Below are 14,530 nucleotides of genomic sequence, written 5' to 3' on the forward strand. Positions count from 1 at the left end.
ATGGAGCTTGTCTCCCCATCTTCACTTTCCCTGCTGCTTTGCCCCTGTATTAACCCAGCACTGCCTACTTCTTCAAACTGGATTCTACCCCTCTGAACGCTTTTGATAGGCACCTAACCCCATTCCTCATATCTCCCTATTTCTGTGCTTACTCCCTCCTCCTCCAGCGTCTTTGTATGTGGGTTCCAGTAGCTATCAGCTTTTCTGCACACAAACACGCACAGCACTAGAACGTTGACAGGGTTCTTATAGACATGGGCAGAACGTAGATCTCTAGGGGGTAGATCGCTTGGTTGACCAGAAAGTGCTTAGTAGCAGCAGTAACAAAATGACTTTTCCCACTTAGGTTAGGCTACTGGAATGATGATGGGTTTGGATATAACCAGGAGTGGATGTCTCTGAGAGGAGACGGCAAGCTGAGTTCAGCTCTGGGAGCTTCGGCTATTGGGCGGTATAAAAATGCAATAAATAAATAAATAACAAATTCCTTGGCTCAGGATGTGCTGAGGCACCGCGGTTCATAGAATAGTAGAGTTGGAAGGGGCCTACAAGGCCATGGAGTCCAACCCCCTGCTCAATGCAGGAATCCACCCTAAAGCATCCCCGACAGATGCTTGTCCAGCTGCCTCTTGAAGGCCTCTAGTGTGGGAGAGCCCACAACCTCCCTAGGTCACTGGTTCCATTGTCGTACTGCTCTAACAGTCAGGAAGTTTTTCCTGATGTCCAGCTGGAATCTGGCTTCCTGTAACTTCAGCCCATTATTGTTTAAATTTGAAGTCTTTTCCACTTGCTTCTGGTTGGTGGATCTTGGGGTTCTAGTCAAACCAAACCGCGAAGCAGATCTGACAAGCCTGAAGTCTGGCCCACCCTTGGCTTATGGTACAAAATGTATCTTGTGAACGACATGCCCCTACAAGCCTGAAGAGCAGAAGCCGATGAATGGATGAACCCTAGTGATAGCGGTGTCTTTTCTACCGAACGCAACACCACATGCCATTTATGTAAGAAAAAATTCAGTGCAACGGTAAGCTATTTGAGCATCGTTATGAATGTATTTTTCTATAAGGAGGGTTTCAGCAGTTAATAATACAGAAGCTACCTCAAATAATACATGACATATTTGGAAACCAATTTCATCAGAGCTTTCCTGGCAAAATCTATATTAGCAGAGTCCTGATCTTTTCACATCCATACCTTGTCCGCTAAAACTACTCTTTCTGCATGTGTCATTCAAAAACATTATGCAAACGTATTCCAAACTAAGGAAATCAGTTTCTGATACAAACTTTAACCTATGAAGTAGCCTTTACAGTAATTGTTCTCAAGTTCTGCATGGAAACATGGCTGGTTGTATGACAATTTTTTGTGTGACCAAAGGTATAAAAACCACACATTTATACCAATTTGTAAAATACTCATAATACTGCTGTGTGTTCAGAGTTAGCACCCTGTTCAGAAAATTGTTCAACAGGACTGAAATAACCCAGAGATTTTCAGAACATATTCTGCATATTCAAAGAAGTCTCTATCTTCTTGTTCCACCGCAGGCAAACTTTTAAACATATTTTGAACATTAGCTGCTTTATCCCAGTAAAGCACCACTAAATGATTATTTTTAGGAGGAACTTTCCCTATATGGAATGAGAAAAACAAGTTCTTGCTTAGGGGAAACAACTTTCAGCTGTCCCCGCTCATAGCATTAATCAGCAGTGAGGATGAAAGAACACACGTTTGGCATCACAAACAAAACCTAAAGCCTTCCATAGTTCAGACAGGCAAACAGCTTCTCTGATCTATTCAAGCAAGACAGCTCAAACAGACATGCAGCCTTTAACAAACTAAGGTGTGTTCTACTGAAAAGTCAAGCTTTGCATTCCTTCCTCTTTCTGACTGATAAAAAAAGGAAAGAAATAGTTTCCAGATTTGTTGACTGACTGTTGTGTCCCTCTAACACTGCATCCTTGCATTTCAATACTGCACAGAACAGCGCTCAGCAAGTGTTTGTCCTGCTGCTGACTGAAGCGTCTCCCAACTGCGCATGGTGTTTGTTTAAGGTCACCGGACGCTTTGCAGGTATCTATCCAGAAATTGGCCGTAGCACGTCAGAGAGCAGAAGTAGCGGAGGATGGGGGCCTCCGTGCCTCCCATATTATCCACAAGGACAACGGTGTGAGCCACACTGTGCAGATTCATAGTCACTGTTGTCTGAATGAAGGAGCTCAAGCAAGCCTGCCCACACTGACAGGTCTTCGCCATGTCCAGATCAACACAGAGGTGAAAAGGGAGGACGTGGCTGCCATACGGGAGCCTATGACAGAGAACAAAGCTTGTGAGTGAATTCTTTCTTTATTAAAACATTTATATCCCACCCTATATCACAAGGATCCCAAGGCAGCGTACAGATAAAATCATACATATAAATTAGAATAAATATACAATTCTAAAAACAAATTAATCTGTTCTTACTGAGCAAATTCAGTTCCTGAAATAATAATAAATAATAACAATAATATATTTATTTCTTACCCGCCTCTCCCTCTGGATCGAGGCGGGGAACAATATAGAAAACAAAAATATTATAAAATACATAAAACTGATTAAAACATATAAAAGTAATACATTATTAAATTAACAGCCAGACATCTTAAAATTCAACTGGATAGGCCTGCCAGAAGAGATCCGTCTTTATAGCTTTTTTAAATTCAGAAAGACTATTAAAACTGGCAGATCTCTTCCGGTAGGCCGTTCCACACTAGGTAACGGTTGTCAGCCTAGTTTTCGCTGACTGGAGTAGACCCTTCCCTGAGGACCTGAGTGTGCGGGGCGGATTGTATGGGAGAAGGCGATCCCGCAGTAGCCTGGACCCAAGCCATGTAGGGCTTTAAAGGTGATAACCAACAGTTTATACTTCGCCCGGAAACTAATTGGCAGCCAGTGTGATTTTAAAGCTGGTGTAATATTGTCACCCCTAGGTGTACTATTTAAACATATAACCTTGAACGTTTTATGGGAAAGGAGCGCTATAAGTATTTTATATATGCACAACTAGCATTGCTGCCCTCCAAAACCCACTTTTGAGCCAGATTGAGCTAAAGAGCATCTAAGACCTTCCTATGGCTAGACTAAGACTCTCTTCACCTGGTAAAGATTTAAATATAGCTCTTCTAAAGATGTAAAACAGTAACATCCATGTTACCAGTAATTCACTGCCTACAGAGCCACAGAATCGGCTAAGGAAAATGAAGTCAAACAAGGAGGACTGCAGTGGGAAAAGGGGGAAGAATGAGTAACAAAGAATTCAGTCATCGCTCATATTATGACAAAACTACAAAATGGTCTGCAAGTTTGCAAACTTGAGAAAAGCCTTTGCATCATCCTCCGGCCCCCAAACTCCACCCCCTCTACTGAACACCCCTCCTAAAGGAAGTACTTTGGCTTGAGATTAATAATTTTTGAGATACTGATCTGTGTTTGGATAGGCATAGAACTATGAACTATGGTAATCATGCAGTACGCGGACACGTTTACATCAGAGACCGCTGGGTGAATTACCAACATTTCTAGAGGTCTGGCACAGCCATGAAGTTAGAAGTGGCATCTTGCAAACCTGTTGCCTTGTGCATCAACACCACCCTTTTCTGTAAAGTGGGGATAAACCGTGCTTGGGCAATAGCTGCTTTTTAAAGAAGCAAGCCCAAAGCCTCCGGACCAAGAACGTGAAGATCTACTGGCATAATTCTTTGGATCCTGTCATAAGCTTTTTTGGGAGCCATATTCTGTCCTAAGTTTCACCAGCCATGCTCATACCCCACAGAGTTCATTCCAGGCAGCAGCTACCATGCTGTAAACATTTTAACTTCTGCTATAGATGGCAATAACTGAAGGCACAATCCCACAGGCAGCTGGTTGGCCACTGGGTGAACAGAACGCTGGACCAGACAGGCCTTAGTCTGATTCACTATGGCTCTTCTTACATTCTTATGATCTACTGGAAATCTTACACAAGCTTCATTGAAATAAGTGAACTTGGCTGGTAGCCATACAAAGAACTTGCAGCGAATAGATACTTGCTGCTGGAGAGACAGACAAAACTCAGCTTGGACACAAAGCCCACTGGATGAGTCCTGGGCAAGTCACACATGACCTAACATTTCTCACACAAATGAGACATGATCTGGATCTATAGTCACTTTCCCTGAGCCTTTGGCATGAGGGGTACAAAGAGCTAACTGAACAACATATCATAGAATCATAGAATAGCAGAGTTGGAAGGGGCCTACAAGGCCATCAAGTCCAACCCCCAGCTCAATGCAGGAATCCACCCTAAAGCATCCCTGACAGAGGGTTGTCCAGCTGCCTCTTGAAGGCCTCTAGGGTGGGAGAGCCCACAACCTCCCTAGGGAACTGGTCATCTTTGGGACTGAGCAGAATTTCCCCCCACCAGCTTCAATTAGCTAAGAATTGCTGTGATTCTGGTTATGGCTTGGCTCATTTGCTTGTGATTTCCAGACTTTTATTATTGAAATGACTAAAGGCCTAGTCAGCGACAAGTGAAAACTCTTCTGGTTTGTAAATGTAGACAAAAAAACATAGGAAGTGGCCTTGATCAGGGGTCTGGAAACAAAGCCCTATGAAGAGAGACTGAAAGAACTGGGCATGTTTAGCCTGGAGAAGAGAAGATGGAGGGGAGACATGAGAGCACTCCTCAAATACTTAAAAGGCTGTCCCACAGAGGAGGGCCAGGATCTCTTCTCAATCCTCCCAGAGTGCAGGACACGGAATAACGGGCTCAAGTTACAGGAAGCCAGATTCCAGCTGGACATCAGGAAAAACTTCCTGACTGTTAGAGCAGTACAACAATGGAACCAGTGACCTAGGGAGGTTGTGGGCTCTCCCACACTAGAGGCCTTCAAGAGGCAGCTGGACAACCATCTGTCAGGGATGCTTTAGGGTGGATTCCTGCATTGAGCAGGGGGCTGGACTGGATGGCCTTGTAGGCCCCTTCCAACTCTGCTATTCTGATTCTATGCAGCAAGTCAGGCATTTGTCCTATCTAGCCCAGTACGCAAGTGGCAGGCACCTCCTCAGGCTTTCAGACAGGGGAGATGCTAAGGACTGAAGCTTCTGCACACTGTCCCTCACAATGATCAATAATCTTAGCAGTTTAAAATGGTTTAGTCATGGGGATAAAGGGATGCACCACCACTCCTGGGGTTTTAAACCACACTTACGTTTACCTGTAATTGACTGTCGCTCTTGCAGAATATTCTAATAAAGTCAACGGTATTTTTAACTGTATGTCAGGAACAAGTGGCTCAGGCCGCTCAAAAGGGTTGCCAAATAAATCTAGGTTTTCAAGGGACAGTTTTGCAAATTCACTGGGCAAATACGGGAGCTTATTACGAGCCACAGACAAGAAGCGGAGCTGACTCAGTTGACCGATCTTGAAGGGTAGCCTAATTAGGCTGTTGTCATCTATCTTCAAGTGAATGAGTTCCCGCAGGTGGCAAAACTGTGCTGGAAGCGCTTGGATTTTATTCTGGCTGAGATCGAGAGACTGGAGTGACTTTCGGAGGGTGGAGTTACACAGTGCCACACAAAATGACTCCAAGTGGTTGTCCTGTAGATTGAGCTCTTGAAGGTTCACAAGGTCCCCAATAGTCGCTGGCAGCTTTTTAATACGATTGTGGCTCAAGTCCAGTTTCCGGAGGCTTTTCAAGCAAAGCACGCGCATATCAAGGCGGGCTAATTTGCAGTAGGAGGCTTGGAGATGCTCCAGAGAGTAGGGGAAGTTCTGGGTTAAAGGATAATCCTTCCTTGATGTTATGATCATCTTAGTTTTCGGTTTCTCAACTTCAGAAGCTTTCGGTGTGACCAAGGCGGACAGCGGCAAGTTCTCCTCATTGGTACCTCGGTGAGCCAGCTTCACGGCAGAGAGGAAAGTTTTCAGCTGACTGACATTTGCCTGCAGCAAAAATGGTTCACAAAGATAATCAGCATTTCCCGCTTCACATTTTCTGCCAACACGCTAGCACTTTCTAAATCATGACACAAGCACGCGCAAGAGGATCAGGAGGTAGCAGCCTTTGGAAAGCAGAAGGGGAAAGCACAACGCAGCTTCGTGTCGCATTGTCTCCGTTACAGTCAGTGAACAATACTATTACAGTAGCGCAGGGTTAGTCTGGGTTAAGATAACCTCAATATTAAACAGGGCCAGTAATAATAGAGGAGAACAGACTCCACAGAAAGATTCAACAGGTGCTGCTAGGAAATACATTTTGTGGCAGAAACCAACTGTGACTCAACAAGGCGAACATAAAATGTACAACCTTCCTGAATAGTAGATTATAATCAGAATTCACTCATTGTTCGGAATTACAAAGCTTAAAATTAAAAAGCCTTTAAACCCACGAGAGGTTAAATAAACCATGATAGTTCATTTAACCCATGATGGCTTAGAGCAGCCTTCCTCAAGCTGGGGCGCTCCAGATGTGTTGGACTACAACTCCCAGAATGCCCCAGCCAGGTGGCTGGGGCATTCTGGGAGATGCAGTCCAACACATCTGGAGCGCCCCAGCTTGAGGAAGGCTGGCTTAAGAGTGTTAATTGTGAGCTCTTTTCCAACACACAATGTTTTTTTTTATCCCAAATAACCCACCCTGGGAACCCATGGACTGCAGTACGTTATTTCGTGGATTATGGAGATCGCTCACAGGACTGCTCAGCTAGCGAGGCCAAAAATGCTACCACCGCTCTGGTCCTCTCAAGCAATATCTGAGCAATCTTGTTTTCCTGCCACTTCCAGTTGTGCATGTGGTGGCTGCTCATAAGGAGAACTTGTATATTAAATTCCGTCCCATTCCTACAAAGTTGGAGACCCCTTTTTTGGTGCAGTGTAAGTATCCCTCCATTCCAGTCAGGCCACCCCATCTCAACTCAGCAGCAGAGGAGGAGGATGGAGGAGGAGTGGGAAGGGAAACAAAAGGTTTGCTCCATGTGTGGAACAAAATCCTCACTTTTCCACAAATATGTAAAGTCTCACATTGATCAAGTAATGCATGTTGTGGCTCCCCATAAGGGGAGCGTATATTGAATTTCATTCCATTTCTGCAAGCTTCCAAGGCATTATGGCCCTCCCCCACACCACACTTGTTGTTGCAAACAGGTAAAGGCTTGAAAATCCACAAAGGAATCTGGGATTACCTGCATGGCTGGGCAGGACTACAGAGAGGGTGGAGGGAAATAAACTACACTGCATAGTTTATTCGTCCGATTATATGAATCATAGAATAGTAGAGTTGGAAGGGGCCTCTAAGGCCATCGAGTCCAACCCCCTGCTCAATGCAGGAATCCACCCTAAACATCCCTGACAAATGGTTCTCAAGCTGCCTCTTGAAGGCCTCTAGTGTGGGAGAGCCCACAACCTCCCTAGGTCACTGATTCCATTGTTGTACCGCTCTAACAGTCAGGAAGTTTTTCCTGATGTCCAGCTGGAATCTGGCTTCAACTTGAGCCCGTTATTACATGTCCTGCACTCTGGGAGGATCGAGAAGAGATCCTGGCCCTCCTCTGTGTGACAACCTTTCAAGTATTTGAAGAGTGCTATCATGTCTCCCCTCAATCTTCTCTTCTCCAGGCTAAACACGCCCAGTTCTTTCAGTCTCTCTTCACAGGGCTTTGTTTCCAGACCCCTGATCATCCTGGTTGCCCTCCTCTGAAAACGCTCCAGCTTGTCTGTGTCCTTCTTGAAGTGTGGAGCCCAGAAAAGGGACACAGTAAGCTATTTGCAAAATAACCTAGTGTGCTTAGCTTATAAGCCACCATGGTTTAACATGATGTGTGAACAGCCGTATAATATAAACTTTTACAGCTATTTTAAACTTTTACAGCTATTTAAACTTCATTTCTAAAATTATGCAAAACCAGAACATCGCAAAGAACAGTAACCAGTATCAGTATCAGTATCACTGAAAGGTATTTGTAGAATACAACCTCCAAACTGTTCACTGGGTAAAGTGAATTATTTACTGAATATGTGAAACACATTTTTTTAAAAATAAAATCATTATTTTCTTTATTTCTTTCACTGGCCAGGAGGCCCATAGAGTTCTTTGTGAACCACCCAGAGAGCTTCGGCTATTGGGCGGTATAAAAATGCAATAAATAAAGTTATTTCTTGATTTGAAATGCCAGAGAATAAAACCAATGAGCTTCTTTTCCAGTGAATCCACCCCACAGAACAGAATTGGGCATCTCTCGCTCTGTGGTTCAGACAGTCCACATGCAAAAACATTGATCTTTGCCTTTCCTTAATTCCCCAAGCAATGTGCTGTTAGAAGATCAGTTGTGACGTCAGCAGTGACCCATACCTTGCTGAGACAGACGTCTACTGCTGGCTCCTTCAGTCGTAAAGTGGCTTTCCCTTGCTCCACAAACTTGGTGAAAAGCTGTTCTATGTTCTCTCTCAGCTATTTTTAAAGGGGGAAAAAAAACAATAGAGCCATGAAGTAGAAAAATAAGGAGCTTGTTAAGACCACCATAATCTGCACGATCACCTTCTCCCGTACAATCCGTCCCGCACACTCAGGTTCTCTGGGAAGAATTTACTCCAGCCAATAAAAACAAGGCTGACAACTATTACCCAGAGGACCTTTTCTTCTGCTGCTCCCAGTTTGTGGAATGGCCTGCTGGGAGAGATTCGTCAACTTAACACTCTTCCGAAATTTAAGAAAGCCAGGCCTACCCAGTTGAATTTTAAGATGCCTTTTTAATAATGTGCTGCTTTTAATAATGTATTAGTTTTAAATGTTTAAATTAGTTATATGTATTTTATGGTGTTTACATTTGTGTTGTACCCTGCCTCGATCCAGAGGGAGAGGTGGGTAACAAATAAATGTATTTATTATTATTATTGATGCCTAAAAAGAAGGGCGGGGGGGGGAATTTGCAGTTTGTTCATTTTATAAATGAACTAGGTTAGCTTCAGAGATAAACACTGAGCAAGGCAGACCACCAGCCTGATCCGGCAAAGCCATTGTTAGGTGTCGATTGTCCAGTTTCCCACTCCCCTAGAGCAAATGGCAACTCGCCCCTCCATGTCTCGCCTTGTAGCTTAGCTTCCTCCCTCAGTGCAATATCCCAGCTTGTCCCAGGCTTTGAAAGAAGTACTCCTCATTTTACTCCCCTTATTCTATTAAAAACAACACAGGCACCCACAATTTTTTCAGCTAGCCTCAACAGGAGTACTCAGGCTCCTTTCTAAGCCTTGGCGAATAGCATGGGGTGGAATTTGTGGACTACTGTAAACAAGGCAATAATGAAACACTAGTGTAGCCTTCAGAGCTAGCTGGAGATGGTGGGAGAAGCAGGTTTCCACAACCTGGTGTCCTCCGGATGCGTTAGGCTAGGACTCACCTGGGAGGCTACACTAGTGCCAAACCACAATGCTTTGCATCAACATTACTCTCCAGTCACTATTCACATCCTGGGTGTGTTTTCCCCCTCCCACACAAAGGATTGTGTGTTGTAGGTTTGGTTTGGTTTATGCTGGAGTTTGTTGTTGTTTTTAGAGAGTTTGCTCCTGTTGCTGTCTTAACTACTGCCCTGGGTTTTTATTTTATTTTGTGAGACTGTTGGGGAGGGCTCCTGCCCTGAATGGCAGCCCCCCCAAAAAGATTTTAAATAAATAAATAAGTTTGGAAACAGAACGTATGGACGCTTTCATTTCTTGACTGTCTCTTTAGGATCAGATCATTCTAACCTCAAAGAACAGATTCCATATTTATTTAAGCTGTCTCGCTGGTTCCTGAAATACCAATTAAATTGCTGTACAACAACAGGACGTGAATCTGACCACAGCTAAGTGATCTGACAAAGTCCTAATGAAAACAGTGGGATTTCAGTTTGCCACAATTAACTTTTTTCATTGGGACAACTCACTTCCCCTGGCTCAAGGCCTCAAGATTGCTCAGAGCCGAACATGGCTTAGGTCTCTCTCTCTCTCTCTCTATTTCACAGCCACAAGCACCAGAAGCAAAACCCTTCTAAAACATTACAGAAAAGACCACCCATGGGGAGATGAAGGGCTGGATCCAGACTTAGTCACACTTGAGAGGCCCAACAGGGCTCCAGCTGGTCAAGTCCCATTGCTGTCAACAGGTCTACTCCAATGATAGCTTGGCCATGGTGGTACAGGCATTGGTAAACTCAAGATTGGATTACTGCAACGTGCTCTATGTGGGGCTGCCCTTGAAGCTGCTCCGGAAGCAGGAACTAGTGCAAAATGCTGCAGCTCGGCTGTTGTCAGGAGCTGCCTCTCTTCAGCATGCAACTCCTCTGCTGAGGGAATTGCATTGGCTGCCTATTTGCTACCGGGCCAGGTTTAAGGTTCTTGTACTTGTGTACAAAGCCTTAAACAACTTCAGCTATGGGGCGGTATATAAATGTAATAAATAAATGAAAAAACTTGGGACCAGGATACCTGAGAGAGCGCCTTCTGCCCTACCGACCTGCCCGGTCACTGAGGTCATCCGAGGGCCTGCTCTTGGTGGTTCCACATAAACCTACCATTCAATTGGAATCCACCAGGGGAAGAGCCTTTAGCGTGGTGGCCCCCCTCCTATGGAACTCTCTGCCTCTGGAGGTCAGGCAGGCGCCAACTTTGTATTCCTTCCGGCGCCTTCTGAAAACATCTTGTTCCATGAAGCCTTTCCTTAATGACCAGTTCACAGTGCAGTTTGCATTTGGCTTCTTTTAAAAATCTATTTTAAGGTGCTTTCATCCTGTTTTTATTTTATCTTGCACACCGCTCCAAAATTTTTGAATGGGGAGAGGTATATAAATATTGTAAATAAAATAAGCTTTGTATTCCTTCCAGCGCCTTCTGAAAACGTCATTATTACGATCTTACTTTTATACTGCTAGTTTTACTCTACCCTGTGCCTGTTTGGTGCATTCTCTTCCCCTTCTTGCTATTTTATTATGATTCTATTAGACTGTATGCCTATGCGGCAGGGTTTTGCTATTTTATTGTTTTACTCTGTACAGCACCATGTACACGGATGGTGCTATATAAATTATTATTATTATTATTATTATTATTCCAGGAAGCCTTTCCTTAATGACCAGTCCACAGTACATTTGGCTTCTTTTAAAAAACCCATTTTAAGGTGTTTTCATCCTGTTTTTATTTTACCCTGTAGACCGCTCCAAAAATTTTGAATGGGGAGCGGTATATTGTAAATAAAACAAGCTTTGTATTCCTTATTCCAGGAAGCCTTTCCTTCATGACCCCTTTACATTTGGCTTCTTTTAAAAACCTATTTTAAGGTGTTTTCATCCTTTAGGGTAGCCATGAATAAAATTTGTATTTATATAATACAAATTATATATGTTGTGCAGACTTCTACTGTTACTTTCTACTGTTAGTTTTTCCCTACCCTGTGCCTGCTTACCCTACCCTGTGCCTGTTTGCATTCTCTTCCCCTCCTTATTGTTTTACTATGATTTTATTAGATTGTAAGCCTATGCGGCAGGGTCTTGCTATTTACTGTTTTACTCTGTACAGCACCATGTACATTGATGGTGCTATATAAATAAATAAATAAATAATAATAATAATATAAATATTGTAAATAAAACAAGCTTTGTATTCCTTATTCCAGGAAGCCTTTCCTTACTGACCCCTGTACATTTGGCTTCTTTTAAAAACCTATTTTAAGGTGTTTTCAATCCCGTTTTCATCCCATTTTATCTCGTACGCCACTCTGAACTTTTGAACGGGGAGAGGGCCTATAAATATCATAAATATCATTTTTATACTGTTTTTATGTTTTTTTTTTAAAATTTTTGTATATTTTTAATGTTTACTATTTTTTAATTGTTGCAAACCGCCCAGAGAGCTTCGGCTGTGGGGCGGTATATAAATGTAATTAATTAATTAATTAATTAAATAAATAATTACCATGAACGAGGGCCCAGCCTGGAGCCCCCCCCCCCGCCCCCCCATGGCTCCCAGGCAGGGCAGCCCCGGCTCTGCCTCATGAGGGCCGGGGGCGGCCCAGGGCCCTTCAGGCAGCCTCCCTCGGCGGGGAAGGAGCCGGCGGCGGCGGCGCCACCCGCGACCAGGCCCTGCAGCCCCCGCCCTCACCTGGTACTTGGCCCCCGGGCGGTGCCGGGCGGTGCTGACCAGGAGCCAGACCTCGCCTCCGCCTGCTCCGGGCGGCTTCCCCAGGGCGAGGAGAGCCCTGACGGCGCGCCCCGGGCCCCGCAGCCCGGCGGAGGGCAGCAGGCGGCTCACCACCGACACCTCGCACGGCAGCCGCATGTCGCCTGAGGCCCAGCCCGGGCAGCCCCCTCACAGCACAGCCTCAGCCCTCAAACCATCTTGAGCGCGCCTTCCCGCCTCCTGCGCGCGCATCACGCCGAGGCCGGCAGGGGGGGCCTTCCCGCGCCTGCCGCTTCCACGCCTGCGCGGCAGTCCGGCGGGGCTGTCTATCGTAGAGCCTGGAAGTCAGCTCCCTATCGCTCCCCCTGCGCCCTCCTAACCTAGAGCCGTTCCTCTTTTCTTAAGACTGGGCCATTCGCGTGGGTCCATTCCTCCGCGGCTCAGGTGCCTCAAGTTCCTTCCTCGAGGGAGGGGAAGAAAAAAGCGGCAGGCGGCTGGGATAGCCGCCACAGCTGACGCAGGACCCTCCATCTAAATAGCCATCTCCAGTTTCGTAGAGGTACGAAAAGTGTAGAGCCGCCCCATGCTAAAGTTGCGGTGTAAACCGAATCCCTCTGCAAGCCACAGTTCTCTAAAGGGGCGTCGCTCTAACTCAGGGGTTCTTAAACTGGGGTCCATGGATGGGCTTCAGTAGGGAGACCCTATGAAAAGGAGGACGGGGCTCCTGTATCTTTAACAGTTGCATAGAAAAGGGAATATCAGCAGGTGTCCTTTGTATATATGAGGAACCTGGTGAAATTCCCTCTTCATCACAACAGTTAAACCTGCAGGAGCCCTGCCCTCTTTTAAATCTGGCCACTCTAGTATAGCTCCTGCAGCTTTCACTGTGGTGATGAAGAGGGAACTTCACCAGGTTCCCCATATATACAAATGACACCTGCTGAAATTCCCTTTTCTATGCAACTGTTAAAGATACAGGAGCCTTGGTCATCCTAGCTTCAGGGGGTCCGTGAAAGTCAAATAAAGTTATTCATACTTCGTGTATGTGCTGTATGAGGCAACCAATTTTCAGTAAATTTTCAGTAAAATAAAGCATATTCATTGCATGCAAAGTTGTGTTAATGTGCTTATGCGCATTTTCCTAGGGAGGGGGCCCATAGCTTTCACCAGATTTTCAAAGGGGTCCGTGACTCAAAAAAGGTTAAGAACCACTCCTCTAACTCTTGAAGGTCTATTGTACAATGGAAGCCAAAGTGGAAAACCAGTTGTTTTTGACCAGAAGTACAAATAAGGAATGCCGGTTTCTATCCCTGCCTTTCATCTAGTAACGTGAACCGTCTGGTTGTCCTCCAGCTTGCCTGGGAACTTAGCCTACCGCCCCCTACCCATGGAGGCTAGTACAGCACCCACTTCCCAGCTGTCCGTATGTGTGTGTAACATTGTACTATGAAGCTTAATTAATTCGTGCAGGGTTATTTTTTGGCATCTCAAATATAATATATTACTCATTTGCTCATCTGCGGTGTCAGGGCAATTTAATGTATAAGAGAGATATTTTTTCATAGTCTCCAACCAAAAGCTATTGGAATGAACTGTGGGCCTGTTCCGACAACACGCTGAGCCATGGTTAGGCCGCTAACCCTTTTGCAGCAAGTGGTTAGTGAGCAAGTTTAAACTGTGGTTATGTAGCCACCATGGTTAGGAATGGTTCACACAACACGCTAAATCATGGTTCACATGACATGCCTAAGCCATAATGTTTAGTCCCAAACTCTTAACCATTGTGGTTTAGAGTGTTGTCTGAACAGGGCCTGTATATAAGCCTGGGAGAGAAAAGGTGCCAGAGCTGGCAATACTTTAGTTATGTGACTCCAGTACAGCTGGGAACACTTCTAGATCCATCATTGTCACTTGAGGCTCAGGTGACCTCAGTGGCACAGAGGAGTGCCTTCTACAAACTCCGGTTGGTGGCCCAGCTACGCCCCTATCTGGACAGGGATAACCTGGCTTCAGTTGTCCATGCTCTGGTAACCTCCAAGTTAGATTACTGCAATGCCCTCTACGTGGGGCTGCCTTTGAAGACGGTTCGGAAGCTGCAGCTCGTGCAAAATGCAGCGGCCAGATTGATTTCGGGAACCAGAAGATTTGACCATATAACACCTGTTCTGGTCCGCTTGCATTGGCTGCCTGTATGTTTCTGAGCCCAATTCAAGGTGCTGGTTTTGACCTATAAAGCCTTACACGGCTTGGGACCACAATACCTGACGGAATGCCTTTCCCGACGTGAATACACCCGGTCACTACGTTCAACATCTAAGGTCCTCCTCCGGGTGCCTACTCCGAGAGAGGCTCGGAGTGTGGTAA

At 45.2% G+C, this 14,530-nt stretch overlaps 1 protein-coding gene across 1 annotated transcript; it reads right to left on the minus strand.

The window, feature by feature from the left end:
- Nucleotides 1-1,027: 1,027 nt before the first annotated feature.
- On the minus strand, nt 1,028-12,325 carry LRR1 (leucine rich repeat protein 1). Its single transcript, XM_063118277.1, has 4 exons — nt 12,149-12,325; nt 8,370-8,468; nt 5,238-5,965; nt 1,028-2,308 (listed from the first exon to the last, which is right to left on the minus strand). Exons 1-4 carry the CDS (start codon nt 12,323-12,325, stop codon nt 2,056-2,058), a joined length of 1,257 nt encoding a protein of 418 aa, XP_062974347.1. The 3' UTR covers nt 1,028-2,055.
- Nucleotides 12,326-14,530: the final 2,205 nt, after the last annotated feature.

Source organism: Elgaria multicarinata, chromosome 2 (assembly GCF_023053635.1).
Source record: "Elgaria multicarinata webbii isolate HBS135686 ecotype San Diego chromosome 2, rElgMul1.1.pri, whole genome shotgun sequence".
NCBI lineage: Eukaryota > Metazoa > Chordata > Lepidosauria > Squamata > Anguidae > Elgaria > Elgaria multicarinata.

Coding starts and splice junctions, on each gene's coding strand:
- LRR1 (XM_063118277.1), bottom strand. CDS start 12,325: ATGCGGCTGCCGTGCGAGGTGTCGGTGGTGAGCCGCCTGCTGCCCTCC. Junction 8,469..12,148: donor GCCCGGGGGCCAAGTACCAG/GTGAGGGCGGGG, acceptor CTTTAAAAATAG/CTGAGAGAGAACATAGAACA. Junction 2,309..5,237: donor AGAGCGACAGTCAATTACAG/GTAAACGTAAGT, acceptor TCTCTGTCATAG/GCTCCCGTATGGCAGCCACG.